Here is a 16,288-nt window from a genome sequence, read left to right on the forward strand (position 1 = left end):
GACTCCGGAAATTTCGACCACCTGGGGTTCTTTAACGTGCACCTAAATCTAAGTACACGGGTGTTTTCGCATTTCGCCCCCATCGAAGTGCGGCCGTCGTGGCCGGGATTCGATCCCGCGACCTCGGCTCAGCAGCCCAGCACCATAGCCACTAAGAAACCACGGCGGGTGCAAGCTCATATTCAAACAATAGCTTTAGCAGGGCCTTTGCAGTGCACGCCACTCGGACGGGTCTATCCTTACACCTTGCACGTGGCCACCGAGCTAGCAGGCAACTGCATTAATTGCAATTGTACCTCAGGAAAGACACGACACATGTCGTACCACCAAAGTAGCATCCCTCCCATTCTAAAGTGGACTTCACTTGATTGATTGAGGAAGGGGACAATTTTTTTTTTCTTAAATGAAGCTTTCATTCTCACGAATCCATTAGGGTTGGCTTTGTAGCTTTGTGCTAGTTTGGGATAAGCGACAGTCATTAATTTTCCCGCAACTTCCCTCCCCTTGCGTACTTGTGCAAAAGGGACTTCTTCATTCATTCATACTGTTCAAGAGAGAGAAAAAAATATAGGAAAGACAATGTAGCTAACCAGACGTACGTTCGGTTTGCTACCCTGCACTGGGGGAAGGAAATATGTCGATGAAGACGGCAAAATGTGTTCAATAGTTTCTGTTCTTTGATAAGGGTCGCACATGGCAGTTGATTTAGTTGGTTTTCTCACAAACACCAGAAATGTCATCTTCATACGCTTAATACATCTAAAAGATACAAGTGCCATCAAAAGGTTTCCGTTCAGAGGGGACATTGTTGAGCCGCCTCTGGCTCGGGATGGCATTTACAAAGGCCTTCTCGTTCCGCATAGGATTTGCGGCTGTGCAAACTCTACAAATAGGTGTGGCGTCTGCTCGAATGAGCCATTTTTTTCACAACGAAGGGCCCATGTCCAGAGTGACAAAGGAGTGTGTAGGTTGTCGTCATTTTGGTACCAACTCATTATAGAGGGTAGCGATAGCTCATCGCACGCAAGACCGTCCGCCTTCTCTCTTTCAATTCAATGCAAGATGGAGAAAATAGCCCACTGAAAGGTCAATGGGATTCGCATTTGCAGCGGTAGATTGCAAAAGTTGTTGGATTGCAGGGCCGCTGTTTAACTGTTATACCACAGTCTGTGCGGCCAAACCATTTTGTGCAGAATTAATTTCGAGCAAAAATACTTTGGTATGGGCGAGTTGGTCCATCTGGACAGTTTTCGTAAAAACGCGCTAGACACGAATACGAAAGGAACACGAACGACAGGACGGGCACCGAGTTTTCGCAATGCGTATCTGTGGCAGTTTTGGCCATGAGTTTGCGATATCTCAAGATAGAGCCAGGTGCATACAATTTTAAACGTTCATAACACTGTATAGGTACATCTGCGATAATTATGCTTTGAACAGTGTCGATTAGGACGACTCCTGTACGTCTCACAAATACTTACGTGTGCTCGTAATGCCTCAGATTCAAGTATCACGTTTGCTGCATCCACCATCAGTCAACAACTGTCGCCAGCCTTCGAGGTTCGAGCCCGAAGTATACTTCCGACCTTCGTCACGCGAAGTTTTCGCCACTTGTGCAATGACTGCTCGGGAGTTTTTTTTTTTTTATTGCTCCTTTTCTCCTGTCCCCGTTCTGTCCTAACGCCAGCAGAGTAATAGTACATTTATTGATCTTATTTATTTTAATGTTTTGCAGCCCTCTAGACCTACTGCAGAAGTGGGGAAAACATCACATATCACCTGCAGACAAGCAATCACTCACTGTAAATGAACGACCACCTCCAGGTCGGCCTCTCTGCCTTTTTTCAAAGAAATCTTCTCTCTTTCTTTCTGTGAGGCGCCAATGAAATCTGTCTGCAGAAAATTTAATTTCAACCCATTTCTTGCATCTTCAACATCATTAAACGTACACATCATCAAAACAGGTTAGAAATTTGAATTTTTACTAGTTTTGGTGTGTTCACAAATGGGAACGTCACGCCTGAACTCTCAGAAGCGTCAGATATAGGAACGAAATGATGTGCCGCATAGTTTGGAAACACCCCGCTTCTTCAGAACTTTTCCTGATGAAAAAAAATAAACGTTAAAACACTAACCGTAAAAACATGAAAAAAAGTCAACTTAATATATGAACACATACTGGCGTTGACAGCTAGTGCTAAGATCCACCTAACTGCTTTACGTAAACTATTTTGCGTATATTAATCAATTTGACAGCAAACATCATATCGCATGTGTCTCGACATGAACGGAAAACCTTCGAAGAATCAGTAGTGCTTCTGGTTGTTAGGTGTTACTTTTATGTTGAAGTACACTCAACACCTGAACGGAATAATGTTAAATTTTTCAAGCCCGAGATTTTTCTAAAAATGGGCGACAGGAACTCCGCTCTTTTTTTTTTTCTCTGTTGTGGCAATATGTCATGCCTAAGGCCAGTCTAACTTATCGAGCTTCCATTAAAGTCATTCTCTATCTCTCTGCGCTTACCCGTACATTACTAGCAGAAACAATTGTGCCAGCAGTACTACGTCTAGAAGACGAAGAATATAAACTTTATTGAAAAGAATGGTTTGGCAGTTTTGGCTGTGGTGGCCCCAGGTGGCGGCTCGAAGTCCTTGGAATCGGGCGGCGGCATCTTCGGCTTGCCGGACGGCCCAGAGCTGGTCTTCCAGCTTCGAACTTTTGAGGGCCGCCTCCCAGCGGCGGCGCCGACGCCGACGCAGAAGGTACCCGGCGGCCCCCGCAGCCGGGGCGGCGTCGGGAAGGAGCGAGCTCGAGGCTTCCCGTCTTCCGGTAACGCCCGCCGTTGCACGTCGCGAACGGCAGCGGTTTCGGTGCCGTTGTTGCCGGCACATTCCCAGAGCATGTGTCGCAGCGCTGTTCTGTGTCCACCTGTTTTACACGCGTCAGTCGGGTATAATCCTGAGTAACAGTGGTGTAAGACGGCCGGGCTGGGGTAAGTGTGTGTTTGCAGTAAGCGTGAGGTTACGGCCTCCTTCCTGTTTAATTTATCGTGCGGCGGCGGGTGTAGAAGAAAAAAAAAACTTTTTTTTTAAACTAGAGATTTGCATTCGCAGAATAGCATTCCATATTAGTCTGTTTTACGAAGAACGTGATTATTTTATGTGTTAAGCGAACAGTTGGATTCCATGCTGCCTTGCTGTTAACTCTCCAGAAAGTAATTGCTTTTACAGACTTCGTGTCATGCTGTGGAATTCCTGTCAGCAGCCTTGTAATGCCCAAAATCGGACAGTTTATTTTCCCGGTCAATTCTCACCAAAATGTACTGTCTGCGACAGCTGCCTAATTGCTTGCCCGAGAATATGTCCTGCCTGGACTAATTTCTCCTAGTTTTATTCCGCCTATTTTACTGCGCACTGTTTGCATCAATGTGAACTTTCGTTCGCTTTGACGTCTTTGTGTGCGTATGTATGCGCGATCGTGCATGCTGCTGTCGTTTTTGTTGAGTCTCAAACATATTGTTGGGTTGTATTAATAATACAATCGGACGGCACTCTGCTTCGTCTTCATGTCACGCCGGTTCTTACTAAAGGTTTTATTGGCCATTGATTTTGAATTGTGCTTATACTTTCACATTTATTAGCTGGTTTTGTTCCTGTCTGTGCATTGTCTGATGCGTTCTTCGTTCGTACCCACCTTAGAAAGAAAGAAGAAAATAAATATGCAAAATAACCAAATATAACAACGGACTAGATAGAGCTGCTTCCCGATTGCAGAATCTGGAGTACCGCTGTTACCCGTGTAGGGGACAGCGTGTATGCCAAGGCGAGATGAACAGCAGTTGTTCTTACGGCTTCTGGCACAGCAAACGACATAGGTGTGCATCTTTCTTTTCGAAGCATGGTGCGGTACGATAATACTGTATGAACACCGCGTTGATAGGACTGTTGCTGCTTACGTACGTTTGTTCCTTCCTCGCTCTCTCTCTTTTCCTTTCCTGGTCTCTCTTTTCTTTTGATTGCGGACATTAGCTTGCGTAGTAGCATTCACGTATTGCAGTACTACAGGTGTTAATTCGAGCTTGCCGCGCCCTCTGTCGCAAGACGAAGCACGGCGGGTGCTCATTTCGGTGCTCAGAGCGACAGAGTATATCGCAGGAGTACGCCGCAGTGGGCGCAGCAGTGTCACGTAGTGCTTGGGGCAGCGAGACCGACTATATAGGCTACGGCTGGAAAAAGTATGTACCGTCATTCCGGCTGGCTAACCTGCTTTCAACAGAAGAATGAACTCAAGGCCTTGACTCGCAGAGCGTTGAGGTGCGTTGCGAATTCGGCCGCTATATTGCGGTTGTTTGTCGGTAACTCGCGCTCCTATTTAAGAAATACACTCTATAGGAATGTTACTCTAAAGCGTATTGGTAAATTCGCATTTTCTTTTCACTGTAAAAAGGTCATTGTTACTTGGACAGGGGGCTTGGTAAGCCAGAACTGATGTGAAAACAAAATATAGGTGGCGATGCCGCATTGCAGCTCTCGCACCAGACAGCCACCAGTGCCGTGAGATCATGGATTTTGACAGCGTCTACACAGGTCTAATTAACTATTAAGGGGTCAAAAAAAGACTACATTTCATTCTGAAGAAATCAACGACTCGACCTAACAAGTTTCTTTTTTCCTGCGACAAAGAGTTTTTTTTTTATTAATACAAAATAACAGGAGAGGTTGGCACCATTATTAAAATGTGAGATAAAAAAATTATCTTTTTTTTAAATTCGTGACGTCACATTGACATTCCGGACTCGAGGCTTAGTCGCGGAATTCAAAAGATGAAAATTTAACCGTTACTTCCGGCCCTAATAATTAACATGCTGATCAGCCTCTTCGTATGACCGCCGATGAGGCTGACGAAGGCATAAAGCATCTTATTATATTGCAAAAATTAGGGTGCTCATCGCAACATCTTGAATACGTGCTCGTCAGAAAAATCACAACACATAGCAACACGCGCATTAGTAGTTTCTTGAAGCATCCGGATTATCTTAAAGTTACTAAATCTCGTTACTCTAAATTTGATTGCGCCGAACGCTGTATTGGTTGGCGTAATTCTTTATTTGCTTTCAGCATTCGCAAATGTTCGTGATTGTGGGATCCCTTTTGCTACCGTGTTCCTGTGGCTTTTGTGAGCGTGTACACGAGCCTTGTATTTTGAACGCGCCACTATGACAAGGGACGTCATTCGTATTTCCGCAAGAGGATATTTTTGTTATGGCGGGCCCAGGAAGATTTCTTTTTGTGTATTTATGTTGTGTACGCACGTGCGGATTTTAGATCTCTTGTCACTACAGTTTCTTTCTAAGTTCTTTGTTAAAAACTTTTGTACCGCTTTGTGCACATCTGAAAATTGAGAATATCCGGCGCCGCCTACAGGCACCGATATCTCCTTTGACACAGACCGGAATAAAGAGAAAGAAACATTTTCAGCTAGATGAAACAGAATATATTGTAAACATCACTTTACCAGTCTAGACTGAGTTAGCCTTTCTTTTGGCTGCCTATTTGGCGAGAGCGAAGCGGCTACGTTACAAGAATTTTTCAGCTGCGTGAAAGGCCATGTTGTGAGCTTCTGACATTAACCTTAACCTCTGGAATAACCTTTAGGGCTGGGCCGTTGAAGTGCCTACATTTTATTGTCGGCTTCATTAACATGCTGTCAGTTCATGTGAAACGAACTGAAAGCCTGCCTCTCTTTTAGTTTTTTTCTGCCTTCAATACATGATCCACAGAGTGGGTTAATTAAACCAGAAAATATTGGATTAACTTTCTGTGCCCGCCTCACCAGGGCGAATGGTAAAAACGACGTACAGGCACGCAGCCGCCGGGACTGCGACTCGCTCTTTGTAGATGCGGAAGTAGACAGAGCTCGCCGCCCATGCGGAAAATTATAGAAGCTGATTTCATCAGAAAACTGCGTAGTGTGTGTGCTAGTGACCCCTCTATCGCGCTCACCCTTAGTGAAGTCTTGATCTCAACAGATAGACATAGTAACGTTCGTTTTATTTCAAGTGATCTTGTTCTTAGTGCGATGACTTGCTGTTAGAACACCCCTTGTGACTGCCTTTCATCTTCTGAGCGTGCCCCCTCGTGTATATATACACATGATGTGGCAACGCAATAAAATATTGTCGGAAGTCAGCGCAGTGTATGTCGTCTCTCGCAGTCCTTGTCCTTCGCGCTGTACGTCGTTTTTATCGTGAATTGCCAACTAGCCCAAGCAACCATCCTAGTTCAGGCCGAATGGTTTGTGCGGTGACGGAACTCTTTCTCACCCGCTTTGGATATCACATCCACGCACATAACCGAGGCCATATTTTCACTCAGAAAGTTCTGCTATCAATATTTTGCGCTGAATGAGCCGATATAATTGTTATGGCTGGACTTTCGCTCAGCGCTTTGAATGCCCAAACGATATGCTGAATCTATACGCCGTGGGGAGGGCAGTGGAAATTGTAAGTTAAGAAGGCAGAGAGGTTAGCCAGCCTAGGAACGGCAGGCTACTCTGGGCTTGGATAAAGGTGGTAAATGAACTGAGAGTTAACAAAAACATATACCGACTATTTAATGTACTGTTTTAACGTTGGTTTCGATTTGATAATTTCTTCTGATGGCCGCTCCAGTGTGGTGAAAACTGCAGCTCCTATTACATCCATAACACATCTTGACACGTTATAACGAATTCTGAATTTGCGCTTTCAAAATTGGGCATTTTCAGGTATAATTTCAGTCAGCTCATGGAAACCTTCTTACGCCTATTGAAAAGCACACTAACATGTGCGCTCACTGCTATATATCCATTACTGGGCGCTATAACGTAAAGAAATTCTAAACTTTTCTATTCCAATTCTGCAATCAGCATTGCATGATTGGTCAAAAAATTTTCGGAACACCTCCACTTCGCCTGTCTCGCACGCGACGTCAGAAAAACCGCGAAAACGCCCCATCTGATATGATATGTGCACACTGATTATGCATGATTAGAACGAACGAAAGAAAATTCCTTCTACTGTCATTATGACCAAACTAGGCGCGCTATAAGGTAAAACTGTTCGAAACTTTTCTATTCCAATTCTGCAATCAGCCTTCCGCGATTGGTCAAAAACTTCTTGGACACCTCCCCCCTCCCTTCGCCTGTCTGTCAAGCGACGTCACGGAAAACGCGATAGCTCCCCATATGACATAACGTGTGCACACTGATTATGCATGATTGGAAAAAAAAAGTTATTTCTCATTCGACGCCTTTTCGCCATTAGCCCTTGGCTATTGTTCAAAAGTTTTAGGACTGCACCCACTTCACCTGCCTGTCACGCGACATCACACAACTGCGCAAACTCAACGCGTCAGAGTGACGAGGAACACGTTAAAGATGCATTAATATGCCGAACAAAACTGAATTTTTTCTGAATAGCCGCAAGTTGCCCCGTTCCTAAAGGAATCAAACATAGCTGCCGCAGAACTCTCAGGCACTGGCTACTTGCCCCTGCCGGAGAGCATGGGTTTATTTGCGTGTAATAAAACTTTCTGCGTCGCCGTGTAACGTTTTCGAGCACTTTCGGCACGTTTACGACCTCGCTCTGCCAACTCTTCTTTGCTGAGGATCAGTTTTAGCGGCAATCTTGCCTTCCGTTGCACGCCAGCTCGATTTTCGACCAACCATGCACCGCAAGCTAAGTAAGGAAAAGCGGACCAATCGCAGACGCCGGCACCACCCTCTTCATCTGGTTATCTATCTTCAGTGCGCTTACTCGGCCTCATCGAAATCCTCTCCACTCAGCATGTTCCTCGCCTCTTAGATAAGAAAAACCGCTCAATGTAGGCAATCTTATTAGTTTTGAAAGTAAACAAAAGTGACCTCCTAAACTAAGAGAGCGTTTGATTGGGCTGTTGAGGCAACACTGCGGGTCCCTTGCACGATGTTTGCGTCGGTGGTTACGTAAATTGTTGCTTCTAGAACACAGCTTCAATAGATAGAAATGATTTTAAAATATCGCTCATTAAACACATCAGCATTCTTATCACCTGAAGAAACATATGCAGTCTGAAAACGCCGTTTGTCTTCCGTGGTAATATTAGTATTCTTATGTGGATGATACAGTAATGACATGCAATCCTTATCACATATATAGGAGTAATACACATGAATAATAATAATAATAATAATAATAATAATAATAATAATAATAATAATAATAATAATAATAATAATAATAATAATAATAATAATAATAATAATAGACATTCAGATTGATTGAAAAAGCTAACTAATTCTTATTCTTTGCTTTCAGGGCTGGTCATCATCATTACGAAATAAACTAAGCAAACAAAACAACGACGAGTTTTCTTCTCCCCATGGCTGTGTTATTTCGAAATCTCTGAGTTATGCCTGCCATAACATTGAAATCGTATCCGTCTTCACAACACTCTATTTATGGTTTACGGAGAAACTACTACGTATTACGCAGTTAAAAATTACACCCGCAAACTGAAGTGGGCAAATGCCCTCATCTTTGATCCCTACTACTTCAGCCTAAACTTCGAAAAATATTACCCCACATGGCCGCCCTCCTTCTCCGTGTATAGAAGTACAGAGTTTGAAAGTTTAAAGTTTATCTGTTTAGAGGAAAGTTATCCGGGGGGTGGGGGGTGCAGCCACTGCATAGGTAGAACAGTAGCAAACTGCCAAGCTTTACAGCTACACAACAGCCGCCCAGGTGGCTTGCTTTAGTGGTGCCTCGAGTTACTGTATTGCACTGAAACAGATATTAAGCCGCCTGTGGAACAGTTCAGCTACCTACTGCGTTGTTTCCGCTGCAGATACGAGTGTCGTTTTATGACCTGGTAGTGAAATAAGGAAACAGCTAGCCGTATAGACCTGTCACCAAGGGAATTCACGCCCGAAGCTGCCAAGAGCAACTGAAGCAGTGACGTCAAGAGTCCATTAAAATGTTTGATAGTATACGTGCGCAAAACTAATGTGACTAGTCTGGCCACATGGTTTGGTTGAAATGCGGCCCAGAAAGTAGGTTTTATGTTTCGTTTCGCTTCGTTTGTAGAGCGTCTTCTTGTGGCGCGACCTTGGTCAACCACGTGAGCTGGTGCGAAGACAGGCTAGAGAAGGAAGAGGAAGAAGAATGAATGGCGGGTGGATCCGCAGTTGGGTCTCTCCCAACCGCTGAAATAAAGTCGCGAAGCATTTTATTGTGCTTTGTCGCGCACAATGTCAAGAAATATCCCTTTCAACTCGGGATAAGCGACAGAACCTTTGCCAAAATGGGGTTATTTTCCTCAAGTAGTAGATTGAAGGCGTAGTATGAAGCAATTAAATGCATAAAAAGCTCTCATGATGAAATTTCCCTTTTCAGAATGTACACTTCTTGGCAGGCTGCAGAGCAGAAAGACGCTAACGAAAGGAACGATGAAAGAAAGGCAGACGCAACGTTAGGTCCTTTATTTCATTGTTCCTGTGGTGCGCCTTTATTAAGGCGACAGCCTTAAGCGGCTCGTGGCAATGGCTCATACCCGAGAAAAACGGCGTCTAGTCCACCGATACAAAAAGAAGTTGACAAGTGATACAAAACTAACATACAAAAATAGCAATGGCTCATATATACGAAAAAAAGAAAAAAGAACATTATGTAAGGTGTCTCATACTCTCGTAATCAATCAATCAATCAATCAATCAATCAATCAATCAATCAATCAATCAATCAATCAATCAATCAATCAATATTTATTTTTGACGAAATCAAATAAAAGATGGGTATAAGTACACATTCGGAGGTCCCGAAGGGACAACTGTCGGGGGGACTTCCTAACAAGACATGAAAAGGGGATAGTAGGATCGTGGCAAACCGTGAGTCATATTATGCAATTTCTACATCATCAGCGGAAATAAACTGGCAAAGCAGGCAAAGATACACTGGCTGAATATGAATGAAGAAACGAAAAAAGAAAGAAAGAACGAAAGAAAGAATGAACGAAAGAACAAAAAAAGAGACAACATGCAAAGAAAGAAAGAAAGAAACAAAAAAAGAAAGGAAATAAACAAAGATAAAGAGAACGAAAGAAAGAGCTAAAGAACCTTTACATAGTGCATTAGGTGCTCGCATGTGTCGTTGAGTTGATCGATCTACAGAGCAATACGTTTACTTCACACTGCAGCTCGTTATGCCTTGCAAATAGTCTGACCCCTGCGATTGGATAACTTAATGCATTACCACGAGTGCAGCAGACTTTCGCCTTCACGTGTTATGGGAGAGTAGCATGCTGCCCATTTTTGTTAGTTTTGTGCCGATTGCCTGCCATAGATTCACTATTGCAATTAGGCCAAGTCCAGCACCATACTTACTTTACAAAAAAATTATATCCAGGTGAGGTCCACGTTAGGTTTTAATGAAAGAAAGTTTACTGATTATGCACATTTTGAAGTTGCAGTTTTACTCAGCTACTTACCTGCAAAAAAAAAAAAAGAGCTCCCAACATCGTTGCGTCTTATACACTCCTCAAAGTACGCCGAGCGAAAGTCCGGGCGCTTTCTGAGCTTTGTGCTGGTAGCTCTGTGATGGTGCAAGGTGTGCTGTTTCTTGACGCGGCCGGCCTGCAATATCCTTTGCGTAGAGTCTGGCGGCAGCCGGGAGAACGGTGCCCGACCGCGCAAGAGGAAGAAGCCGCGCGTGCTCTTCTCCCAGTCACAGGTGTACGAGCTGGAGAGGCGCTTCAAGCAGCAAAAGTACCTATCGGCTCCGGAAAGGGACCACTTGGCGAACGCCCTCAAGCTCACCTCCACTCAGGTAGGAAGAATATGAGACACTGCTCGCAATGCCCGCGCGCGCTGACGCCCGGTTGATGCGACACGCGTGGTTTGTGTGTGCGTGTGTGTGTGTGTGTGTGTGTGTGTGTGTGTGTGTGTGTGTGTGTGTGTGTGTGTGTGTGTGTGTGTGTGTGTGTGTGTGTGTGTGTGTGTGTGTGTGTGTGTGTGTGTGTGTGTGTGTGTGTGTGTGTGTGTGTGTGTGTGTGTGTGTGTGTGTGTGTGTGTGTGTGTGTGTGTGTGTGTGTGTGTGTGTGTGTGTGTGTGTGTGTGTGTGTGTGTGTGTGTGTGTGTGTGTGTGTGTGTGTGTGTGTGTGTGTGTGTGTGTGTGTGTGTGTGTGTGTGTGTGTGTGTGTGTGTGTGTGTGTGTGTGTGTGTGTGTGTGTGTGTGTGTGTGTGTGTGTGTGTGTGTGTGTGTGTGTGTGTGTGTGTGTGTGTGTGTGTGTGTGTGTGTGTGTGTGTGTGTGTGTGTGTGTGTGTGTGTGTGTGTGTGTGTGTGTGTGTGTGTGTGTGTGTGTGTGTGTGTGTGTGTGTGTGTGTGTGTGTGTGTGTGTGTGTGTGTGTGTGTGTGAGCATTCAGAGCTGTATATTACTTATTTCTCCAATGAAATATTGTGCGAAAGTAACTGAATAACGCCCAGATAACAGTGTTCTGCTCCATCTCGTCCACTCCGCGCAGTTTGACGAACACCACAGACGTCGTCAGCCAAAGAACAAGTGCACAAGTTGCGCGTCTCAAGAAAACGTCGACGGGCACCGCTAATCCACTTGCGATCTTTCCACGGTGTCGAGCGAGGGTGGAATAGCGGCAGAGAGTGGACGAACCTTTTTTCTGGATCTAGTTTCTGTTCGGCTGGCGTGGCTCGTAGCTGTCGCTGCCCTGCGCAAAGTCGGTGATGATGATTGTATATAAACCGTAAACCGCGCGTTAAAACGAGGAGTTCGAACTTTCGTCTCTGCTTTTGTTTATTACATATGACTTACATAATGCACCATATATCAACAGTCTGGAGAAACGAGAACAGTTAGAATCAGAGAGATAGAGAGAGAGAGAGAGAGAGAGAGAGAGAGAGAGCGGCAGACTTTATTATGTTAGCAAGGTGGGCACGCTGTATACGATCCTATAGAACCATGTGTAGGACACCCCGTGTTCCTTAAGTACAAGCAAAATACATTGATGTTTCGTAGTAAGAGTTTAATTAAGCACATCTGCTGGGTTGTTGGATATGCTATATATTAACGAGGTCGTTTCGACCAAAGCGTTTACAAGAATCAAAGATGCCGCCCTTTGCTGTATCTGCATCTGCAGATATGGCGTGCGAGCTCAGCGCAATCATGATCGCCAACATTGCGTTCAGGTTTGCATGGCTGCTGCAACGCGAAGCATTAAATCAGAACGGTGCACCTAAGATAGTACAGCCAGCGATATGTCCTTGAAAAACATGGCGGCAGAGGGGCACCAGATGCCGGAGCCTCAAGCGATCGGAGGAGCTGCAGTTTTGACGGAGCGCGCGTCGCATGCTGAACTATGTGCGTTTACGAAACGAAAAAAAAAGAGAAAAAAAAGAGAGGGAACGAAAAGGAAGCCGAGAGGAGACGCTCTCGTTCTATGCAATAAGGGTACTCGCATAGTGAGTGTATGGCCGTCATTCTTCTCGCGAATCCTCCACCACTCTATATCGAAGCTATAAACCCGGGATGATTTGATCGTTGATCTATGCGACCTTCTTCCTTGAGAAAGTGCAGAGCAGGCATTTACTTTCGTCTTCGTGTAGGTAATGCTATCACCGGCGCGCAGTATAAGGTATATGCAAAGGGGCACTGCATAAATTCTAAGAGCACCGTAGCGGGAGCTTTCTGGAACATGCGAAGCATGATATGGTTCTGCATCAGCATTTCGCCGCTCTTGTTGCGCACGAGCAAAGTACCCGTCTGTTGATTTTCTAAACGTTGTCAGTGCTTAGGAGATATTGGGGCATATAACTAGTTTGTATAATTTTGTTTCTACCAGCGGCGCAAAGAACGTTTTCTCTCTCTCTCTCTTCCTTTTCTTTTTTTTTTTGCACGGAAACCCAACGTTTTATTTTTCACTACGGACAGAGACCAAAGAGTCAGCATAACCAGTCATCTCTGCAGAGACGGGAGTATGTTCTTTCGATGTCTTTGGATTCTTATTCTACATTGAGTGCACTGGCAGCGCGCTGGAAAGAAAAGAAGGCGGAATTTGAGAGCACGGAGCTGGTTGACGCAAGGAAAGTGCTCATGTTGATGTGGCTCGCGTATCAATATTGGTTCCGTTGATCGCAAATATTGCCTGGCCAAGAAGCCAAGACCGGCGTCCTCCCGGACGGAAATATTGACTTTTTTTTCAAACAACGCTTTTCCGCCCACAGCATGCCGCTATAGAGCGCAAAAGACAGAAGTGCGGATTCATCTACTCCATTAATTTTCGTGCTTATAAATTTTGCCCCATATATTGACCCAATTACCTAAAAAAAAGCTCATGGTCATAATCATCTACAATACACCATAATATTGACATCGCGCTGATAATGACGGTGAATAATAATTAGGATTTTAAAAAAGAACGTCGGCAAATATTTGGCCTGTCTTGTATGAAACACGTATAGCGCTAAATAAATGCTACTGACAAACGCTTCGATCAGGGCATCTAAAAAAGTCAGCGAACACCTATAAGATGCCACCTGCTATCTCTCGACGGCGTTTTAGCCCACGCACTATAAAGCAATCCTCGCCACTCGCGGTCTTGCCCATGAAGCCGTAAGGTTTTCCGCGTTCTGCAGAAAGGAAAACACCGCAAGCGACGATCTCTGATATAACATCGCCGCGCATACCTTAGCGCTCCTTGTCTTTGTGACGCAGGTGAAGATCTGGTTCCAGAACCGGCGCTACAAGTGCAAACGGCAAAAGCAGGACAAGTCCCTGGAGATGGTGGCGGCTGCCACCGCGCGCCGCGTGGCTGTGCCCGTGCTGGTGCGTGACGGCAAGCCGGCCGCGGTGCCGTTTGCTCCGTCGGCGTACCCGATGCACCCATACTTTGCCGGCACCGCTACCCTGGGCCCGCCGCCGGCGCCGGCGCCGCCTCCGCCGCAGCCGTCCAGCCATCCGCCGGACGCGCTTCTGTACCCGACCATGGTGGGCCACAAGCCGGCCTCCGCCACCGCGATTAAGTCTTGGTGAACGCCGCGGAACTACGCGTATCCTGGGCGCGCGAGCGTGCGTGCGTTCATGTGTGTGTTTCGCCGCTGCGCGAACTTCTGCAGCGTAATTCATCTCTCGCAAGCGCCGCTTGCACTGCCGCACCGTCCACCATCTCCCAGGAGAAAGGCTCACGGGGCCGGGGGCAATCATGACCTGTACCTGGGGGTGTACTCGATATACGGCCCCAGTAACGAGAGCCGCCGTCTGCGATTATTTGATATTGCAAAATCCGTGACAATACTGCAATACTGACGCACAACATGGACACCAAATAGACTTGTTCGTACCATCAATATTAGTGCTGCGTAGCATTCAAAGGAAATGTGGCATCGAACATCGAAGCAAGGGGTGCTCAGGCTGTTCCTGCGTGTGAGGGACTTTAAACCTTTCATAAAAAAAAAAGCTTGCAAGAAGAAACACATTAAAGAAAAGGAACGAAAATATCATCTAGGTGACATTAGCATAATTGAAATCAGGTGTAAGTTTGAGAAACGAAAATATATTCGCCTTTGACTCACGTAAATTAACTGCTCTTGCGCTGTACGCCCAAAGTACCGACAAGTGCACCTTGCGTTCTTGAAAATGGCGTATATGTTGGTCAGAAGGACAAATAAACATTCGTTTCAACACAAGCTGATCTGGCCGAGGCGCTTTTCGAGGCAGCAATAGCACACCTCGGAGAGGGAAAGCTGAGCCACCACTGCGTGCGCCCGTCGGGTGCAACAAGAGGAACGTAATTTTCAGAGTCTACTAATTCAAATAGTTATTACAACATTCTACAATATCCCTCGTTACAGGATTACTTAACAAGGAATCTCAACGCTTTTTGAATGATTGGGGCACATGTCCTCGCAATAGTCAAGGTCACACGCTTTTATACAGCCACGAAGGGGTGAGAGGGCATTACGAGCTGCTTCTACTTAACATAATTATGGCAACACACGACACTGTTGGCTTCAGGCATCCTTTATTACGTCCCGGCCAAGCCATTTGTTGCATGAATACTATTTTGCGTATGCGTGAAAAACATGCTATTCAAGTGATAAGACGACCGGCGAGCGCTCGCAGTGAGCAAAGCGCTACGCGTGTCCACGCTCTGCTGTATAGGTTTTGAGTAACATAACTAGTCGGACAACATATAACACTGTACTTGGATACTTGAGGAGGGTGAATGTAACCTTGCCTCATATCATGGGCCCAAAGAAGGCCTTGATCTATAGTCTTCACGCGGACACAATGGTATAAACGCGCTCCAAGAGCGCGGCCAGAACATGTATGACCATAAATTCCTTTTTTTCCCTACCATGTCTCCGACTCCGTTCATTTAAGGTGATTTTTGTTCTTGACGACTGCCTTTTGTTGACTGACATTTGTTGTATGTGATATTTTGGTTGTTGTCTGATTCATGTGGTCAGCATTCCAAGGCAACCGTCGGATTATGAGAGGCGCCCTATAGTGGCGGGCTCCGGAATAATTTTGACCTCCCAAGTTTTTCTAATCTTCACCCAAACCTGCGTGCACGGGCATCTTGCGCTACACCTCATCGAAACGCGGTTTCACTGGGCGGTAATCGAACCGCGCGACCTCGTATTCAGCAGCGGAACGCCCTACAACCACTGAGCTGCCACCACTGCGAGTGTGTATAATGTGGCAAGTTGTTGATCAGTTTTTGTTGCAATTTAGTCGTTAAAGAGTCCCGCTGCAAAAAAAAAGAGAAAAAAAAAGAAAACAAGAACTACAACTGTTTCAAGTGTGAGGAACGTATATATAAACCTCGGGGGTAGTATAATGTATTGATCTCCCCTAGCGAAATAAGATTGTTAATTGGTAGCATTCAGGCTGTGCTCCCGAAGGAGTCTTCGAGTGCAGTGGCACAGCAAAAGGGTGCACTTACGCATGATGCCATTGAGGGCCGCTTTTTACCGAGCAAACCAAATGAACCGTAGTAAAGGGAACTATAGAGCGCCCACTGCGACGTCGTATTTTCAAGATAGTTTTTTTTTTTTAGAAGAGTGCGTCTTACTGAATCCCTTGGATTTTAAGCACATTACCCAGTCCATCGTTGTGTTTACTTTGCGCCAATGCGCTATGCCCGTGAAGTAAAAATTACACATTTTGTATACCTGCAGTTAGGACGTCAGATTGTTTCAGAAAGCGCTGCTTGTGTGGCAGCACACGGGCTGTCACTCTAGAATGCTCTGCGGTG

The 16,288-nt window shown here is 45.4% G+C and overlaps 1 protein-coding gene across 2 annotated transcripts in view; it reads left to right on the forward strand.

The window, feature by feature from the left end:
• Window positions 1-15,384, forward strand: part of LOC139054238 (homeobox protein Nkx-2.5-like) — a 41,640-nt gene extending 26,256 nt beyond the window's left edge. Inside the window, exons 2-4 of one of the 2 annotated variants that reach the window (XM_070530952.1) lie at window positions 2,638-2,832; window positions 10,671-10,843; window positions 13,744-15,384. In XM_070530952.1, coding sequence (XP_070387053.1) covers window positions 2,638-2,832; window positions 10,671-10,843; window positions 13,744-14,061 — 686 coding nt within the window. In that variant the 3' untranslated portion in view covers window positions 14,062-15,384. The remainder of the gene's footprint in view (window positions 1-2,637; window positions 2,833-10,670; window positions 10,844-13,743) is intronic. The other variant, XM_070530953.1, reaches the window with a different exon arrangement.
• Window positions 15,385-16,288: the final 904 nt, after the last annotated feature.

Source organism: Dermacentor albipictus, chromosome 1 (assembly GCF_038994185.2).
Source record: "Dermacentor albipictus isolate Rhodes 1998 colony chromosome 1, USDA_Dalb.pri_finalv2, whole genome shotgun sequence".
Classification (NCBI taxonomy): domain Eukaryota; kingdom Metazoa; phylum Arthropoda; class Arachnida; order Ixodida; family Ixodidae; genus Dermacentor; species Dermacentor albipictus.